We start from the raw sequence: 15,783 nt of genomic DNA on the forward strand, positions 1-15,783 counted from the left end.
AATTTGTACAATGTCATAATGATTTCGCCTCATTACTCGTTAACAGGCCAAACAAACCCTTCCCTCCTACATTAAGCACCATTCCTGTAAACCTGAGCTCCCTGGTTCCTAAACATGATTGTATCTCTCCGTTGCAGTACCATCAAAGCTCGGTTAAGTGCCTGCTCGCTATATCCCTTACCCTCAACCATCTCCCTCTTGAGTGTGGATAGACTAGTGCTCCAGCCGATGGGAAGGCGTCGCTTCAGCTCTGCCTCGAGGCGGTTGACTTCGTCGTTCAACTCGCGACTGCCCTGGTTGCTGCCTTGGTTAACAGCATCCATGGTCGAGCCTAAGAACAAACGAATGGCCTCGTCCACATGAACCTCAGTGGCAATGGGAGAGAGACCAAGCTTGGCAAGAGACTCGGTAATACGAACGATAGCCTCAAGCTGACGAACAGTAATGGGGATAGAAGAACGAGTGTTAGCCTCCATCTCAGCAGCGTGGACCTGGCGACGAATGGAAACAAAGTGAGAAGAAAGCTTCTCGGCTGCCTCAGCACTAAGTCGAGGAGCGCATCGACTATCATATGTCAGTATAAGCAGGATGATGGGTAACAGACAAGAAAAAACTTACGTCTTGCAGTAGGTGATATATCTTCGCATCTTGTCAATGGGGATTTCAGATTCGGCCATCTCCTCAGTACCCCGACCGTTCATCTGAATACCGAGAACGTGCTTGGCCATTGTCTCGTCCTTTTCACGGCTATGTTCATCCTTGACAATGTAGATCATGTCGAAACGCGAAAGAATGGTAGTCTGGAAGTCAATGTTCTCTCCAGGGGTCTTCATATCATCATATCGACCGAAAATAGGGTTGGCAGCAGCCAGAACTGATGTTCGTGCGTTGAGGATGGTCGTGATACCAGCTTTAGCAATGGAAATAGTTTGCTGTTCCATAGCTTCGTGGATCGCCACTCGGTCCTCGTCTCTCATCTTGTCAAACTCATCAATACACACCACTCCACCGTCAGCCAAAACCATCGCACCACCTTCGAGGTAAAACTCGCGCGTGGATTGATCACGTTGGACGGACGCCGTCAGACCCGCAGCAGACGAACCCTTTCCGGATGTGTAGATGGAGATAGGGGCTGCCTTTTCGACAAACTTCAGAAGCTGAGATTTGGCGGTACCAGGGTCACCAAGAAGGAGCACGTTAATGTCTCCTCTTAGCCTCATTCCATCGGGGAGGATCTTCTTCGAGCCTCCCAATAACAAGCAAAGGATTGACTTCTTGATGTCACGATTTCCATAGATAGAGGGGGCAATGCAGTCAGTCATAACCTCGTAAAGGTCTGGCCGTCGGCTCATTTCTAAGAATTCTTGCTCCTCTTCTTCTGAGAAAGTCGCATTGCCCTTGGCTGCTTGGTCGATATCTGAATGGATTCCGACCGCCCTCAAATATGGGGTACGGATAGCCACAGCACCGCCGTTGGAGGAGTTCTTGGAGGCTTTGTTTTGGTAGATGGAGAAGATGCCCATGACAGTACATCTTGAACCTGGAACAACTCTGTTTGTCAAGTATCTATCGGCTGAGATGAGGACGTGCCTGGGCAGTTCTCCCACAGGGACCTGATCGGGTGCTTCTTGAAGTTTGATAATTTGTTGATCAACAAAGCGAGATTTCTCGTGGGCAACAAAGTAGGGATCCATGGGACATTTTGGTGTGGGGTCGTTAGGGACTCGACTTCGAGAGCATTGCCGGGGTAGAGTGACACCCGTGAAACCTCCCAAGACAGGAATGTTCTGTGTGTGCCCGCAGTTGCGGCATTGGATATGGAGCTCTGTTGCCTTTGATGACATGACCGAGGCACCAATGACGATACCCGGTACACGTACCAGCCGTGAGATGGCCTCGGAGTCTAGATTGCGGATCGAGACATCGTCGGCGTTTGAGTGAAGGAGAAGTTGATGTTCGGGGATCTCAATCTTGGGCTCGTGAGGGAAGACAATGCGATGTGTACATTTCTTTAGTGCGTTTTCGAACTAATGCTCGTTAGGGGTAAAGTTTATTCGCTGTGGTGTATTCCTTACTAGAGGAATGATTTCGGCAGGCTCAGAAGCCAGTCGGTGTGCCAGCTCCTCGTTGAAGCTGATTAAGTCGTTGATGTTAACGTCGCAGAAGTACCTCTTGAGGAGCGCATTCTCTCGAAGCTGATCTCTACCAGATGGTTAATATGTTTGATCGTCTTGTACATGATGCTCAGCGTAGCGCAAACCTGTAGACGAAATTGTTGTCAAGGCGAAAGTCGAGGATAAAGGTTTCCAGCTGTGTCTGAAGTTGCAGCCGAGTATCTCCATTCTCACCGAAACTTGGTTCGTAGACGTGAGCGGAGTAAACTGATCCGCGATCCATCTTGTGATTGTTTGTGGTTGTGAATGATTAATGAGAGTATTCCTCTGCTTTGTCCTTTTGTTAAGCTTGAGAATCGACTTTAGACAGGGGGGATTATTTGCAGAGGAGCAATCATGGAGGGGCTCATTCTAGTTGGGGGGCAACCTACCTGCTTTGTCAATTTAGCGGAGGCACGAATGAAGCGTGCACCTAACGCGACGCGTATAGTACCTGCTGTACGTACCTAGGTACCTACGGGAGGCATTCTAGAACTCAAAGCATGAACTGGATCACGTGCATCGTCCATCTTCAGGGGTGTTCCAAAGCTGCAACTTACAAGGTGTCTAGACGAACAAGGTACCTACCCCAGGTACAGTACTGTAATAAACCAATAACCCTTTTTGGTGATGACGGCGTATTCTTGATTCTTCCTTCACTCCCTCTCTTGTCTTTACTTAATTACTATTTCCAATCTTACCTAAAGACCTCTTGACTACCGTATTTTCTGTTCGGTTCTTTCAGCGATGATACCCTAATAATACACCAGCCCACTCACTTCGTCACTCGTCTTCCAAGCTCCTTTGCCTCACTTCAGCCGGAGCTTCCTTGATCATGTACTCTCCCAGCTCTCCAACCGCAGCCAGGTCTGCCGACAACCTCACGGCCTTGTCGCCTCTGGGACATGGGGAGCTTCCGTTTCATAGGTAGCTATATATACCTTTATTTCTCAAGCTGTCTGTTGTGTATGAATCTGACATGTGATGCAGTAACAACCATAGACACCCTCAGATGCATCCCCACCCGTCAGCGCGACGTGGCTCTACGGCAAGCTCCATTCACTCAGTAGGAGGTGTTCTTGACAGTGCTCCCAACAGTTTGGCTGCTTCTCTTTATGAATCGAGCCAGAATGGTTTGTTTTTGTTTATGGAACCTTCCATCGCAATGGCTAACCATTGGAAGCTATCTCGACCCTTCTTCAGCCCCCAATTGTTCGAACTGGTCTTCAACCTCACACCTCCGCACCAGCTTCGACTGCGCACAAACCTCCGACAGCTCGGGATATCCCCCCAGTTAGCTTGACGAATATTAAAAAGGTCGACGTTCAAGAATTCAGCCCATACCTGACCAAGGTTGGAGCACTATACGAGCAGCTGCAACGACTAAAGGAAAGCGATGAAGAGGCCAACAAGGAGCAGCGTTCTGATCGCCCAGATACCCCGACAGAATCGAGCGGTGATGGGTATTTACGGCCGGGCCCAAAGCCGCGGCCAACTCGCAAGGGCTCGACTGCATCACTTTCGTCGATGAATTCGAACGATGGTAACAATCTAATCCGAAGACCAAGCGCTGGCTTTATCCGAAGATCCACACAAGGACCACCACCTCTGTCAACCATTCCGACTGTCTACTTTGACGAAGAGTTTCATCTCGAAAACCCCCGCACATTCGATATCGTGAGCGAACGATCCGAGGTTATTCGACCTGCCAACGCCGAGGATGGGAAGGGTGCGCTTAACGGAAGCGCTGCGGCCCCGCGGAAAGCTCTTGCTACCAACGCGATCCTGCAAGAAAAGCTATCTTGGTACATGGACACTATTGAAGTTCACTTGATCAACTCCATTTCAACCGCCTCGTCTACATTCTTTACGGCACTGGGATCCTTGAAAGAACTGCATTCGGAGGCTGCGGAGTCCGTTGAGAGAATCAAAACGCTAAGAAAAGAGCTCGAAGCACTTGATGAGGAGATTGCGACCAAGGGTTTGCAGATTGTCCACCAGCGGAGACGCCAGGAAAACTTGCGCCAGCTCAACGATGCCGTGCTTCAACTCAAGCAGATCGCGGATGGTGTTGGGAGCTGCGAGGCTCTGGTAGATGAGGGTGCAATCGACAAGGCTCTTGCGAGTATCGATTCGCTCGAGAACCTTATTGCTGGTGAAAGGGATACCACGGCTGACGACCAACCCACAATACAATTGTTGGACTTGCGATCAGCTTCAGCTCTGCAAGGCGTCAACGCCGATCTGGCCCTTTTGCGTACGCGCATTGGAAAGGCATACGAGACCAATTTCCAGGATATCTTGGTCCGCGACTTGCGGAGACATGCCGAGTCAGTGTCATCTCCAGATATTCTCCTTAGATGGGATGCGTCAGCAAATCGATCCAAGGCTGGCCATACCAGATCCCCCTCGGTTTTCCCAACATATCTGACAAACACCGATGGGTTGAAAGCCGAACTATTGCCAAACATGGTTGGATTGCACCGAGCGAAGCATATCGCTGCTGCAACAGTCGCTTACCGAGAATCTGTCTTGCGTGAGATTCGCAACCTGATCAGACGACCTTTGCCCAGTTCTACGGATGATGACAATGAATCCATGATGTCAGTCTCTACTGCAAGCGGCGGCCGTCATCTATCAAATCAAGAAAAGTCGTCCATTCTGGCACGGAATCTGCGGGCGCTGGATCCCGAAGATGGCGAAGATCTTCTTGTCAAAATCTACATCGGAGTCACAGAGACACTCAGGAGACTTACAACCCAAGTCAAAGTCTTGCTGGAAATCACAAGCTCACTTACTGATAATGCACAAGCTGATGCTTTGAAATCACCACCGGTGAGGTCGCCTATCTCTAGCCCGAGGCCAGACAGGTTTCCAAGCAACCCAATGGATAACGCAATGTTTGAGGTTCAGGAGGAGCTGCACAAGAGCTTGGATATCACCAACCTCCTTGGCCAGGCAGTGGATGTGGCGATAGAAAAGATCGTCAAGGTGTTGAAGGTGCGGGCAGAACAAACTGTGCAGCTACCACTCACTCTTTTCCTGCGTTACTTCACGTTGAACCTTTATTTTGCCAATGAATGCGAGTCGATATCTGGCCGAAGCGGCACATCTCTGAAAAATGTGGTCAATGGACACATCAAAGACTTTGTGCAAAAGAATCGTGACGCCGAGATGCAGAAATTGGCTCAAGGCATGGAATCGGATCAATGGAATGCCAAGGACTTTAATGAAAAGAACACAGAATTGCTGAATATAATTTTGGGCAGCAGTACTCATGATCCTCAAGAGTGGACTGACAGCACCAAGATTTGGATACCCCATGCTGAATTGGAACATTCTAATCAAGAAGAGGCTATTGAGACGAATGGGACCAGCAAAGAGAAAATCAGGACCGCTACAATTGACTCGGAAACCTTTATGCTGCCCAAATCGGCCATTTTGTGCTTGGACGGTATCGCCAAATTTTCTCATCTCATCAACGGAATACCGTCAATGACCATTGATATTGCGACGTCTCTGATTACGTATCTTCAGCTCTTCAACTCGAGATGTACGCAACTTATTCTTGGTGCCGGTGCGACTCGCTCAGCTGGCCTGAAAAACATTACGACCAAACATCTGGCTCTAGCCTCTCAGGCGCTGTCTTTTACAGCTACTCTGATCCCACATATTAGGGAATTTGTGCGACGACATGCTGGATCGGGCGCAAGCCTTTCGAATCTGATGGGCGAGTTTGACAAGATCAGGCGGCTGTTACAAGAGCATCAGGACAGCATTTACCAGAAACTTGTTGAAATTATGAGTGGTCGAGCAGCCATTCATTCACGAACAATGAAGACGATAGACTGGGAAGCGGATGGGGGCAAGGGCGTTCATCCATACATGGAAACATTGGCGAAGGAGACAACAACTCTTCATCGGGTTTTGACTAAGCACCTGCCCGAAACATCTATCCAGATGATTATGCTTCCTGTGTTTTCCAGTTACAGAGATCAGCTTGGGTCAAGTCTCAGAGATGCAGACCCCAAGACCGAAGCTGGCCTCAAGAGGTATGTGTTACGCGACCCACTCATAGAATGTCCGCTAATGACTCTCTCAGTATGAATAATGATATTGAGTTTTTGACAACGAAACTTGGCAAGGTGGATGGATTCGGGGACACGGGAGAGTATCTCCAGAAGATCATCAAGTCTAAGCACGTCAAGACAGTGGAACCAGCCACTGAACCCACAACAGAAAAGAAGGATGATGAACCCAAAGAGAACGAAGCTGCAGCAGCAGTAGAGGCTGTGGAGCCCGCGGAGAAGAAGGAATAGAAGTTAAATATTACGACGACTTGAATAATCATGCCATCTTTGAGCCGAGATGGCCCAGACTGAGGGTTATATACCACGCTTATGCAAAGTGCACCTTGTGTCGTTGATGCTTGGCCTATATCAGTTACGAACAAGCGAACAGGGAGCAATTTCGCCTAGATTCTACCGTCCCATTATAGACTTGGATTTATCTACATACTGTACGAGATTTGACGAGTTCGATCCTCGCAGGTTCAAACTGCGGGACTTTCTCAGTTCCCACAGTTCAGAGTTATATACCACCGAACACTAGTCATCGCGGCTGGCGTCAAGCTCATCGTGTTTTTTCCGCGACCCGCATTCCAGACCTCATAGCATTCCTGTCTCAAGCCCTGGCCGGTCGTTTGTTTTGTTCAACAAGCTGACGTTCTCTTGAAGGACTCGGGAGGGCGTAAACGGGAGTAACCCGTCACATCTTGGCGGAAGCCGCCCACTCGGGTTCCGAGATCTTGTCAGGGTCCTCCTCTGGCGTTACGCCTCTCCGGCAGCGGCGTTTTTGCCATTACAAGGTAGCATTTTTCAACATGCTTTGTACAGTTCAACATTTCCTGTATTGACAGGATTTGGTCGCTTAGAGCTGCATGGATCCGACTCTGGTTTCTTCACTTGACTTTTGTCTGTCTGAGCAGCCGGACTCTCATCCAATGATGAAGCATTCTTGTTAAATTTCGCATGTTAGAGTAGAGGGCCGTACCATCGGCATGTGCTAGGGACCCGAAAATTAAAAGCGCCAAGAAACCAACGACAACCAAAGCTCAGCCCCTTGTGAAATTCACATGTTGACACTCTGTCCCGAAGTTGCACAAGCAAGGGACGCGGAAACGATAACAATCCCGCGTCAAGAATTATTATTCATAGTAAACATCTCGATGTGACATGTGCAGCTCAGTCGTACAAAGAAGCTACTGTGCCAAGAAGGGGGAACCTCGTGGGTGAACCTTAAATAGTTCGGATGAGAGACAACAAGGCAGTGATCTGCAATAAAGTTGATCAATCAATTCGTGATCTGCTGTAACTCAATTGACAGGCTGTCCCAATCTCGGTATGTTTATTGTTAGAATATCTTTACGTATCCTATACGATATCCCTTGTAATTCTACCAAACAACTGTGCTTCGTATCCGTAGAAGCAGCGCTATTACTAGGAGGTCGCAATAATACCTCTTTTAGAGCCGGAACCTACTATATCCAGGCCATGTTACATCCCGACCAGGGGATCAACCTTGTACCTGCAGACACGACATGAGGCCGTGATGCGTAGTATCTGACGTGTCCTGCCTGTCGATAAACGCAACCTTGTGATTTGATTCGACAGTAGGTAATGTCGAGTAAGCAAGAGGTTGGTAAACTGTACAGTGCTTCATGTATGTACTCGACAAATGAACGACGGATAGGAGTGTGGTGTGCCAGAAAAAGAAACGCTTAGGAGTGGGGAGTTTGTTTCAAGCTTGCATGTGGCTTTTCCTTTGTCACCTCTTCCCACCACACGAGTCGGTTCAACAGGTAGCATGTTCTTGGTTGGAATGTCACTGGTCGAATTTCTTTTGAGAGTGTTGAATGAGTCAAGTTCAAACGTCTATGTTCAGTTCTATGTTCAAGTCTAAAGTCTAAAATGGTTGGTCAAAAAGGGATGATCCCGTCTTTTTGGAAAAGGAGCTTTTGCGCCCCGTGATATATACAAGAATTGTATGTAAAAGTTTCTCTAGACATGGTCTAGGTTTCAGCGAGCGTAAGAATCTGGGTAATGTAGAACGAGTGCCAGCCTCAACCCTCTTGCTAATACAAGAGGCATCAAGCCTGTGATGGTGCATAAGCGCGAGAAAGAGTGACGCGGCTTTGCATATTTTGTAGAATTCCAAGGTATGGAACTCAAGTCCTGTTTTGTCCTTGTCTTGTGTGGGTAATCCATCCATCCATAAGCGCCAACTGCTCCAGCCCAAAGGTCTATAACGAAAGGCCTCGGTATTGCAACACACGAGGGGTATCTTTCAGGGTATGTAAAATGACAATCGTGTAGTGTAGAAAGGGATTCATGACATCGTCAATGCGGTGTTCAACGCCGCGGCGTGAAAAGGTGAAAAGGGTAAGGGAAGAAGTGAAGAGAAAGGGCCGCCGCTTGGGCGATGGCAATAGAGATTCTTAAGCAGAGTAAGGGCTGGCGCCAGAACCGAGGGTGGTGATGAGGTCAACCTCCTCAGTGACCTTGGTCTGGACGTCGTCAGGGAGCCAGTAGGCGTTGTCGCAGGGGAAAGTCTCGCAGCCAGACATGGGGCTGTTGCCAGCCTTGGGCCACATCTGCTTGACGTTGTCCTTGTCGTTGGGGTCGACAATAGCAGAGACGTCGAAGTAGGTCTTGCCGTTCCAGCCACCGAAGGTGACCTCACCGAGCATACCGGGCTTGTCCTCATGGCCCTTCTGGACAGCGTAGAAGTTACCGATGTACTTGTCAGGGAAATCGACAGTAACTTCCTTAGCACTGCTGACAGTGACGGACTCGGGACCCTCGAAACCAGGGTCAGGGGTGAAGATGATGGTGCGCTCCTTGTCATCAAGAGTAACAAAGGTGACGGTGGCAGCAGCAGCATAGGTAGCAGAGGCAACGAGGCCAATGAAAGCGGTAGCGAACTTCATTTTTGCGGTTTTTGGTTTGGATTGAGAATTGGGTTGTCAAGGTTTCTCGATTGTCGTCAAGACAAGAGTAATGAATTTGTGCAGTGTCTGAAGAAAGACTGAATCAGGACGTGATAGTCAAAGTTACTCCAGGTGATGGAGTAGATTGGTGATGATCGAGAACTAGCTCGTGATATTGTTCAGGGATTGTGTAGATTCGACTTCCAAAAGGAATGAGAAGCTTTGAATCAAAGGAATGATCGTCCGAAGACAAGAAAGTGATCTGAAACGGAAGGACTGTGTTGTGTGTTGATCAAAACAAACATCTGGAGAAGGGGGATGAGTCCCGTTTTATAAACGAGATCTGAACATGATTGAACCCAAAGACCTGGCACCCCATCCTCGCTGTCTGCCATAGTTTGTGAGTTAATTGCTAGACGAGCAGGGTACGTACTCAAGATCAAATTTGTCAAGGAAAACACTCGGCGCCTCAGTGGAGACAATACACGAAGAGGTTGTCCTAGTGTCTTGACCCGTCGGACCCTACAAAAAGAGTTCCCGGTGGTGTTGTGGGGTGGTGAGGATGGATGTGATAAGAACCACTTCGTCGGCCAACACAGCATAGCACGCACAGGACAGCGAAGCACGGCAACACTGTACAGGAATCACAATCTGCAAGTTTGGTGATACCGAGGGCTCTCCTCTCTTCTCTCCCCGCATGCGCACTCGCTGTGATGAATTCAAGCCTCCCTCGCATCATCCAAGGCGGTACCGTTATTGAATGTATGTACATACAGTATTTTGTGTACACCGCGGTGCCTGTTCTGGTGGTGGTGTGGACTCACTTTGGTTGTTCCTGACTGGCCCGTGAATGCCTGTTAACTGCGGCCCGGTTCTATACATAAGCTTTTGCGAACAAAGGGAGGTAAGGCCGTTGTTTCAAAGCTCCTTTCAAGGTTGTCTTGTCTGTTCTTTGTAAGGGGCCGTTTTGATGAACCCATTGGCCGCTTCGAAATGAAACAATTTGCCCAGCTAGAGCCTCAATTCAAACATCAGTTCGCACCCGAGACACTGAAGTACATTAAGCGCGCGACAACAAGAGACAACGCCCAGGAAGGCGGGACGGTAACACAGTACAGTATGAACTCGTAAGGCCTGTCAAAGAGCAAAGGGCCAGCTCGAGACAAGAGTTCTCCTCAGACCATCTTCGTATGGAACTAGGGCAACACTTCCCTGTCAGTCTAGTCCTACAAACCGGCACAGAAAAGGCGTCTGTCAACGATTCAGCGTAGCCGCTCCCCGTTCCGCGGCTGGTTACAGTACCGTACCGGTCGAATGTATGTAAGCTGCAAGGGTGTGGCCAAGCTGGCAACTACCACAGGGGAACCCACAAATTTGCTCTAATTTTTCTTCTAGCTGCATGTCGGCCTGGTTCTGCCAGCCACTTCTGGTCCCTTATTGGTTGTACGTTTGCCATCAGTGCCTGGTACCTGACAGGCGTCCATGTGGTCGGACTGTGGAAGGCTTGTTTCGAAGACTGCTCAGTACTGAATGGGTGTGAGAATGGTAGGAGACGAGCAGGGTTGATTGTAACCCGAGGCTGAAGGCGCACGTCAGCAATACCGTACTTTTCTCCTCCCACTTCGCTGCGAGTATGTACTTGGCCGGGAATAATGTGGTCCCATGCAAGCACTTACTACGTAGTGCACAACAACCTGAGACTCGGTGAAAACTCTGAATATCCTGGCCACGGACAACCGCTGACGACAGTGTGACTTTTTTTGCTTAGTATGTCTTTATTGATCGCACGTGGATACTGAATCAATAGATTGGGGCTATTGTGTTTTTTCTGAATCTGAAAATTCAAAACAGAGTTTTCAGTGCGGACACTAACAGGCGAACATTCCTGACGGCCCCGTTGAGCGATGCCGTCGTTAATAAGCTCTCGCCTTTGCAAAAGTCAAAATCTGGCTCGGCACGCGACAGCCACTCTGTCACTTCACAGGGCCAAGACCCTGTTGAAAGACTAACCAAGTGCTTCAGGCTTGATTAATTGACCACCTATACCCAGGAGAGGGACTGAGTCGGTGTATGGCATCTGACACGTTGCGCTGCCAGTTAAGCATAGTTGGGCAGGATTTCCAGACCGTTGACTGTGCCTGGCGATCAACTGTCCCTGAATGCCACGCTTCTTGACAGAAAAACTGAGCATCTTATCGGAAACCAGGGTAGAGCTGCCGCGTCACCAATCATCAGCTAAAGCAGCACATGCTAAAAACGCTCACATCCCTGTAACCCACGATCAAGATGCTGGGTCATTGATTCATCACCCGTCCAAGCGAAGTAGCTTATACTGCAGAAGCGTTGGGGACATTAAGGCACGAATATGGCATTGTGGGGTTTGGACCGCAAACAATCATAATGGCGTCCTCTTTGCTGGACTATCTGTGATATTAGTGATGTTATGTGATAATCGCGCCTTGCAGGTTACGTTGGCCGAGAAGGCAGGCAAGATGGGCCAAGTTTCCTGCCTGAGGCGCCCACACTAAGGCATGGAACTAACGGAGTCGTATAAACGGAGTGGGAACTCATGAAAAAATGCTTTCTTGGTGCGTTAAAAACGTCGCGGACTTTCTTCCCTCTTTGTTCTTGAGGCCGTCTGTCCAACACAGTATAGAACTGTCATGGACGGTGCCAACGCCGCGTGGCTTTAGCACCGTTCTCGAATCGTCGGCTCAGCCCAGAGAGGCCTCTATTCTGCACGTTCTGCAGCCAAGCTTCCAAGTGTGTGCGTGTGTGTGTGTGTGTGTCCGCATATGTAATTGCTTATTAGTGTGCTGCTATTACCCAGTATTCCTTTAGGCAATCCGTCCGTTGCCACGGGCTCTGTCAAATTCAGTTGTAAAGTCTGACGTACGTTCATATCACGGACTGCCTTGTTGTTGATGTGTCGATCAATGTTTTTGAACAAGGATTGTGTCAAAGCTTTCTTGATCTATATCGAGGTTGACCGGATTTTCTTGTTCGATGAGGCACGATCAACAGCATCTTACCTCATACTGTACCTGACTGTACAGTTGATAACACTCCGCCAGACATGAACCAAGTCACTTAGTTCCATAACCAGCGATGTCCGTCGAGGGATTCGTCGTTGCGATGACTCGCAACGCAACTGCCAAATCTGAGCCGATTCCGAATCGGCCTGCATGAGAAGGAGGGAGGGCTAAGCACCGTACTGCTGTCCAGTCCTTCTGGAGACTGTTGTCGAGACTTTCTTCGATGCAGCTATAACCAGGATGCGCATAGTATCAAGTTCTGGGTCTTGTCGTCCAGTTGACCTAGTCCATCGTGGCGGAAGATACAGAGCAGAGTTTTCTTTTCTTAGCCAAATTCAGTATTCAAGTCATCAATGAGTCGTTTGTGACTGGTAGAGGGCGATTGAAATGCTAACCAGCAAGTTCCACAATTGAATGCCTGACTTGTCAGATGCCCTAGTTTATGTGGTGCGCTACTTTTGCGTGCAGTCGAGAACAAAATGTCAGTGGTTGTGATCTAAGAGTAGCAGGTAGTAGTCAGAAAGATCCACAAGTTCGAACACCGACCGGCCACCCGGCCGCCGTCATGAAGTGTGGCCGAGAGCGCTGGATCTGATCCGTCACCGAAGACAACCCCGCTCGCGGTCAAGTTGCCGGCACACTTCGGGCAAGAAGAACCCCTCTGTTATGATGCAACGAGGCATCGCTCGGGCTTGGGAACAAGGTTCGTAGTCCAGAAAATAGAACGAGTGATGCGGAAATTCGCTCACGGAAGGCGTTGTCAAGCAGATGGATGGCGTTGGAATGCATAGCTCCTTGGTCAGAATGTAACGGGAACCGGCCATTGTCATGTTGATCCTCCATGTGGTAGAGAAATCCCGACTGTGTACGCAACAGTTTTTCAAATCAAGTCCAGCTGATTTGGCTAGCTCTAGCACCAGATGATTCAGCTTCAAACGTCGTACTGTAGTACAATAGTGCTTGGTTGGTTGGGGCAAAGGCATCAGGCAGAAGACTTTTCACCGTGTCCGGGTAAATGTCTGAGAGGTAGGTGGAATCTAAGAACGGAGGGCTTCCTGTATCAAGGTCAATCTAAGAGAGAACTACTTGCGCGGACATTGCGTCCAACGCTAGGTTACTGCAACCCGCCAGAGATGGTGTGCGCGTTCATCATCGGGCAGGAGCCTGGAGACTTCTAAAAGTTGGATTTGACATGGCCGATTGATGTTCAAGGTTTTCACGCAGTCCGGTAGTGTGCAGGCTGGTTTGCAAAGGGAGTAGAAGTGAGGGCCGAGTACAAGATGCTGCTGCAAAGGACGTGGTGTTGCAGTATCCTTTATGGTTCCAAATTTTCGTTTGATCCAGAAAACAAACGTAAGGTGGCTCAAGGAAGCTTCTTGGTGATAAATACGGCGATTTTGGGAGAATCTTTCCCTGGAAACATTGAAATCACGGTCAAGAGGGACTGCTTCGGTCGAGGGGCGGGCGAGTGGGAGTGCCGCATGATCATGTCTCTACTTTCAAGGGTCACGTGCACTAAGTGACTTCCTATTGTCTGGACACCTACCCTACATTCCCCGTCTACCTCACTTCATCTTTAATCTGAAATAATGCATCCATTACTATTAGAACTTACTTATAGATAACTATATTATATTTATTCTTATTATTTGATCTTTAGCCTATTTGTACCCTACGGCGAAGACCGTAATCTTGGCGACGTATAGTTATAAGGGATTGCCTCGGTGTTCTCTTCACAAATAAGTCTGAACTCGTACGTGTGAACTCCATGACAACTTGAGGCGCCACCAACGAAATAAATGGAAAGGTGCAGATGAAGAAGACACAAAGACTCTGAGGAGCTGTAGATCTTGACCCAGAAAATCTGTAAAGTAGTTATGCTGCATACATGAAAGCTGAGCTTAGGCTTAGTGGTGGTGAATATACGTTGCCAGACGATATACTTTCAGATGTCGTATGCTCCCTTTGTTTCACCGCTTGTCTCATGATGTAGATAGATTCTAGAAATTATAGTATCATATTTTGTATAAATGCACTGTAGATGGCAATGGCGACATGCAGTGAGTGAGTGAATGGACCACTCTAGAGCCAGATAATTCGCATCAGCCTCTTTCTAAAACACATATCCGATCTCGCCCGGTTTACCAAAATTTGGCATTCGGGCGCTGTACAGAAGCTTCTGGATGTCGGAAACAATACTGAACGCCATAGAGCTCGTTTACAAGCACCTTTCAATCAATATCCATCACCAACCTCCTGATATTCATCTATGACATCTATGGCCAGGTACCCGCTGTCGCCCCTGAACTTTATTCATGCATAATTGAGTTGTTAATCCAATAGAAACTCACCTATTCCACAGCATCTAAGCATGAAGTTGTGATGCTTCGAAATGCTTCATGACGACAAGAGTTGACTTGACGCGTCTCTCACCTCGTACTCCTCATGTGTAGCTTTCATGGCTTGAAGGAACTCATGTCAACCATGCGGCTTCCTCCGTGACGTCCATACTGATCAGAAATGCTCTAACACCATGCATGATTCGCCTTGAGTATTGCATCCTCTTCGAGGCAATTTTATAGCTGTTCTGTAAGCGCTCACCAAGTATAAAAGAGACCAGCTCTCCCTTGGTGAACTTGTTATTCTACCATCATCCTGACACTCAATCATTCACTTAAATATAAACACCAGTCAAACGACTCATTCACTCGTTACAAAGATGAAGACTATTCAGACTCTTCCCGTGGCCATGCTACTCTCAGGTGTCATTGCTGGAGAGTTCCCATCTATGCCAGGCCTGGGCGCGAAGGGCGAGGAGGTATCTGCCCCAGCCAAGCCGCCTGCCACTACTGGGGGTAGCCTGGGAGGTAATTCCAACAACTGCCCTCCGGCTGTGAGTCGAAATCACTGTTTCACTTGAGTTTATTCAGACCTAACCCACCTCAGGTACCCGTCACTGTTACGGAGCCAGTTTACATTACCGTAACGGGTGAGTAAACCACTCTATCAGACATGTCTTGTGTGATACTGGCTGAACAATGTTGTTAACACTTTCACAGAATGTCCAGTAGCTCCAGAGGCTCCTCCGCCTCCAGCAGTGCCTGTACCTCCTCCTCAGGCTACCGGCCCTGTTCCTGAGGCGCCTGCTCCGCCATCTCCTGGCGGAGAGTCAGGTCCTCCTCCACCCGAGGGACCAAAGCCACCATCTCCTCCTGGTGGAGAGTCAGGCCCTCCTCCACCTGAAGGACCCAAGCCAGTACCTCCTCCTGCTGAGGAATCTGGCCCTTCACCCCCCAAGGAAACAGGTCCCAGCACCAGCCCCGAGAAGCCCATTGTTCCTCCTCCTTCTGGGCCCTCCCAGACCCCAGTTGGCCCCCCTGCCATACCCGTCGCCGCTGGTACCAGGGAAACTTGGAGTATGGGGGCTCTTGTCCTGGCAGGAGTTGTTGCTTTGGCACTCTAGTTACCTACCCGTTTCCCGAGGATGCTGCTGTGCCCCCTAGGTGTCTTTACTTCCCTACGTAGAGATGCTTGGGACAAGTCTCTTGCATCATCTTAGACACGGGGATTGTTGGATGACAGCAACTATGGGTCTAACATAAATGAA

General features: G+C 48.9%; 4 protein-coding genes across 4 annotated transcripts; 2 read left to right on the plus strand and 2 right to left on the minus strand.

The window, feature by feature from the left end:
* Nucleotides 1–71: 71 nt before the first annotated feature.
* MCM5 (minichromosome maintenance protein 5) lies at nucleotides 72–2,397 on the minus strand (the record flags this gene model as incomplete). Its single annotated transcript, XM_044854906.1, has 4 exons — nucleotides 72–564; nucleotides 619–2,027; nucleotides 2,076–2,202; nucleotides 2,261–2,397. 4 exons carry the CDS (start codon nucleotides 2,395–2,397, stop codon nucleotides 72–74), a joined length of 2,166 nt encoding a protein of 721 aa, XP_044702219.1.
* A 591-nt stretch (nucleotides 2,398–2,988) lies between these two features.
* FPOAC1_010518 (uncharacterized protein) lies at nucleotides 2,989–6,472 on the plus strand (the record flags this gene model as incomplete). The annotated part of the gene is made up of 4 exons (XM_044854907.1): nucleotides 2,989–3,080; nucleotides 3,144–3,286; nucleotides 3,337–6,205; nucleotides 6,256–6,472. The coding sequence occupies 4 exons, from the start codon at nucleotides 2,989–2,991 to the stop codon at nucleotides 6,470–6,472; spliced, it is 3,321 nt and encodes a 1,106-aa protein (XP_044702220.1).
* Nucleotides 6,473–8,649: 2,177 nt separating this feature from the next.
* Nucleotides 8,650–9,141, minus strand: FPOAC1_010519 (uncharacterized protein; the record flags this gene model as incomplete). The annotated part of the gene is made up of 1 exon (XM_044854908.1): nucleotides 8,650–9,141. The coding sequence occupies one exon, from the start codon at nucleotides 9,139–9,141 to the stop codon at nucleotides 8,650–8,652; it is 492 nt and encodes a 163-aa protein (XP_044702221.1).
* Nucleotides 9,142–14,895: 5,754 nt separating this feature from the next.
* On the plus strand, nucleotides 14,896–15,639 carry FPOAC1_010520 (uncharacterized protein; the record flags this gene model as incomplete). Its single annotated transcript, XM_044854909.1, has 3 exons — nucleotides 14,896–15,069; nucleotides 15,123–15,165; nucleotides 15,236–15,639. 3 exons carry the CDS (start codon nucleotides 14,896–14,898, stop codon nucleotides 15,637–15,639), a joined length of 621 nt encoding a protein of 206 aa, XP_044702222.1.
* Between the last annotated feature and the right edge of the window lie 144 nt (nucleotides 15,640–15,783).

The sequence above is a fragment of the Fusarium poae genome, chromosome 4 (assembly GCF_019609905.1).
Source record: "Fusarium poae strain DAOMC 252244 chromosome 4, whole genome shotgun sequence".
NCBI classification, from domain to species: Eukaryota; Fungi; Ascomycota; class Sordariomycetes; order Hypocreales; family Nectriaceae; genus Fusarium; species Fusarium poae.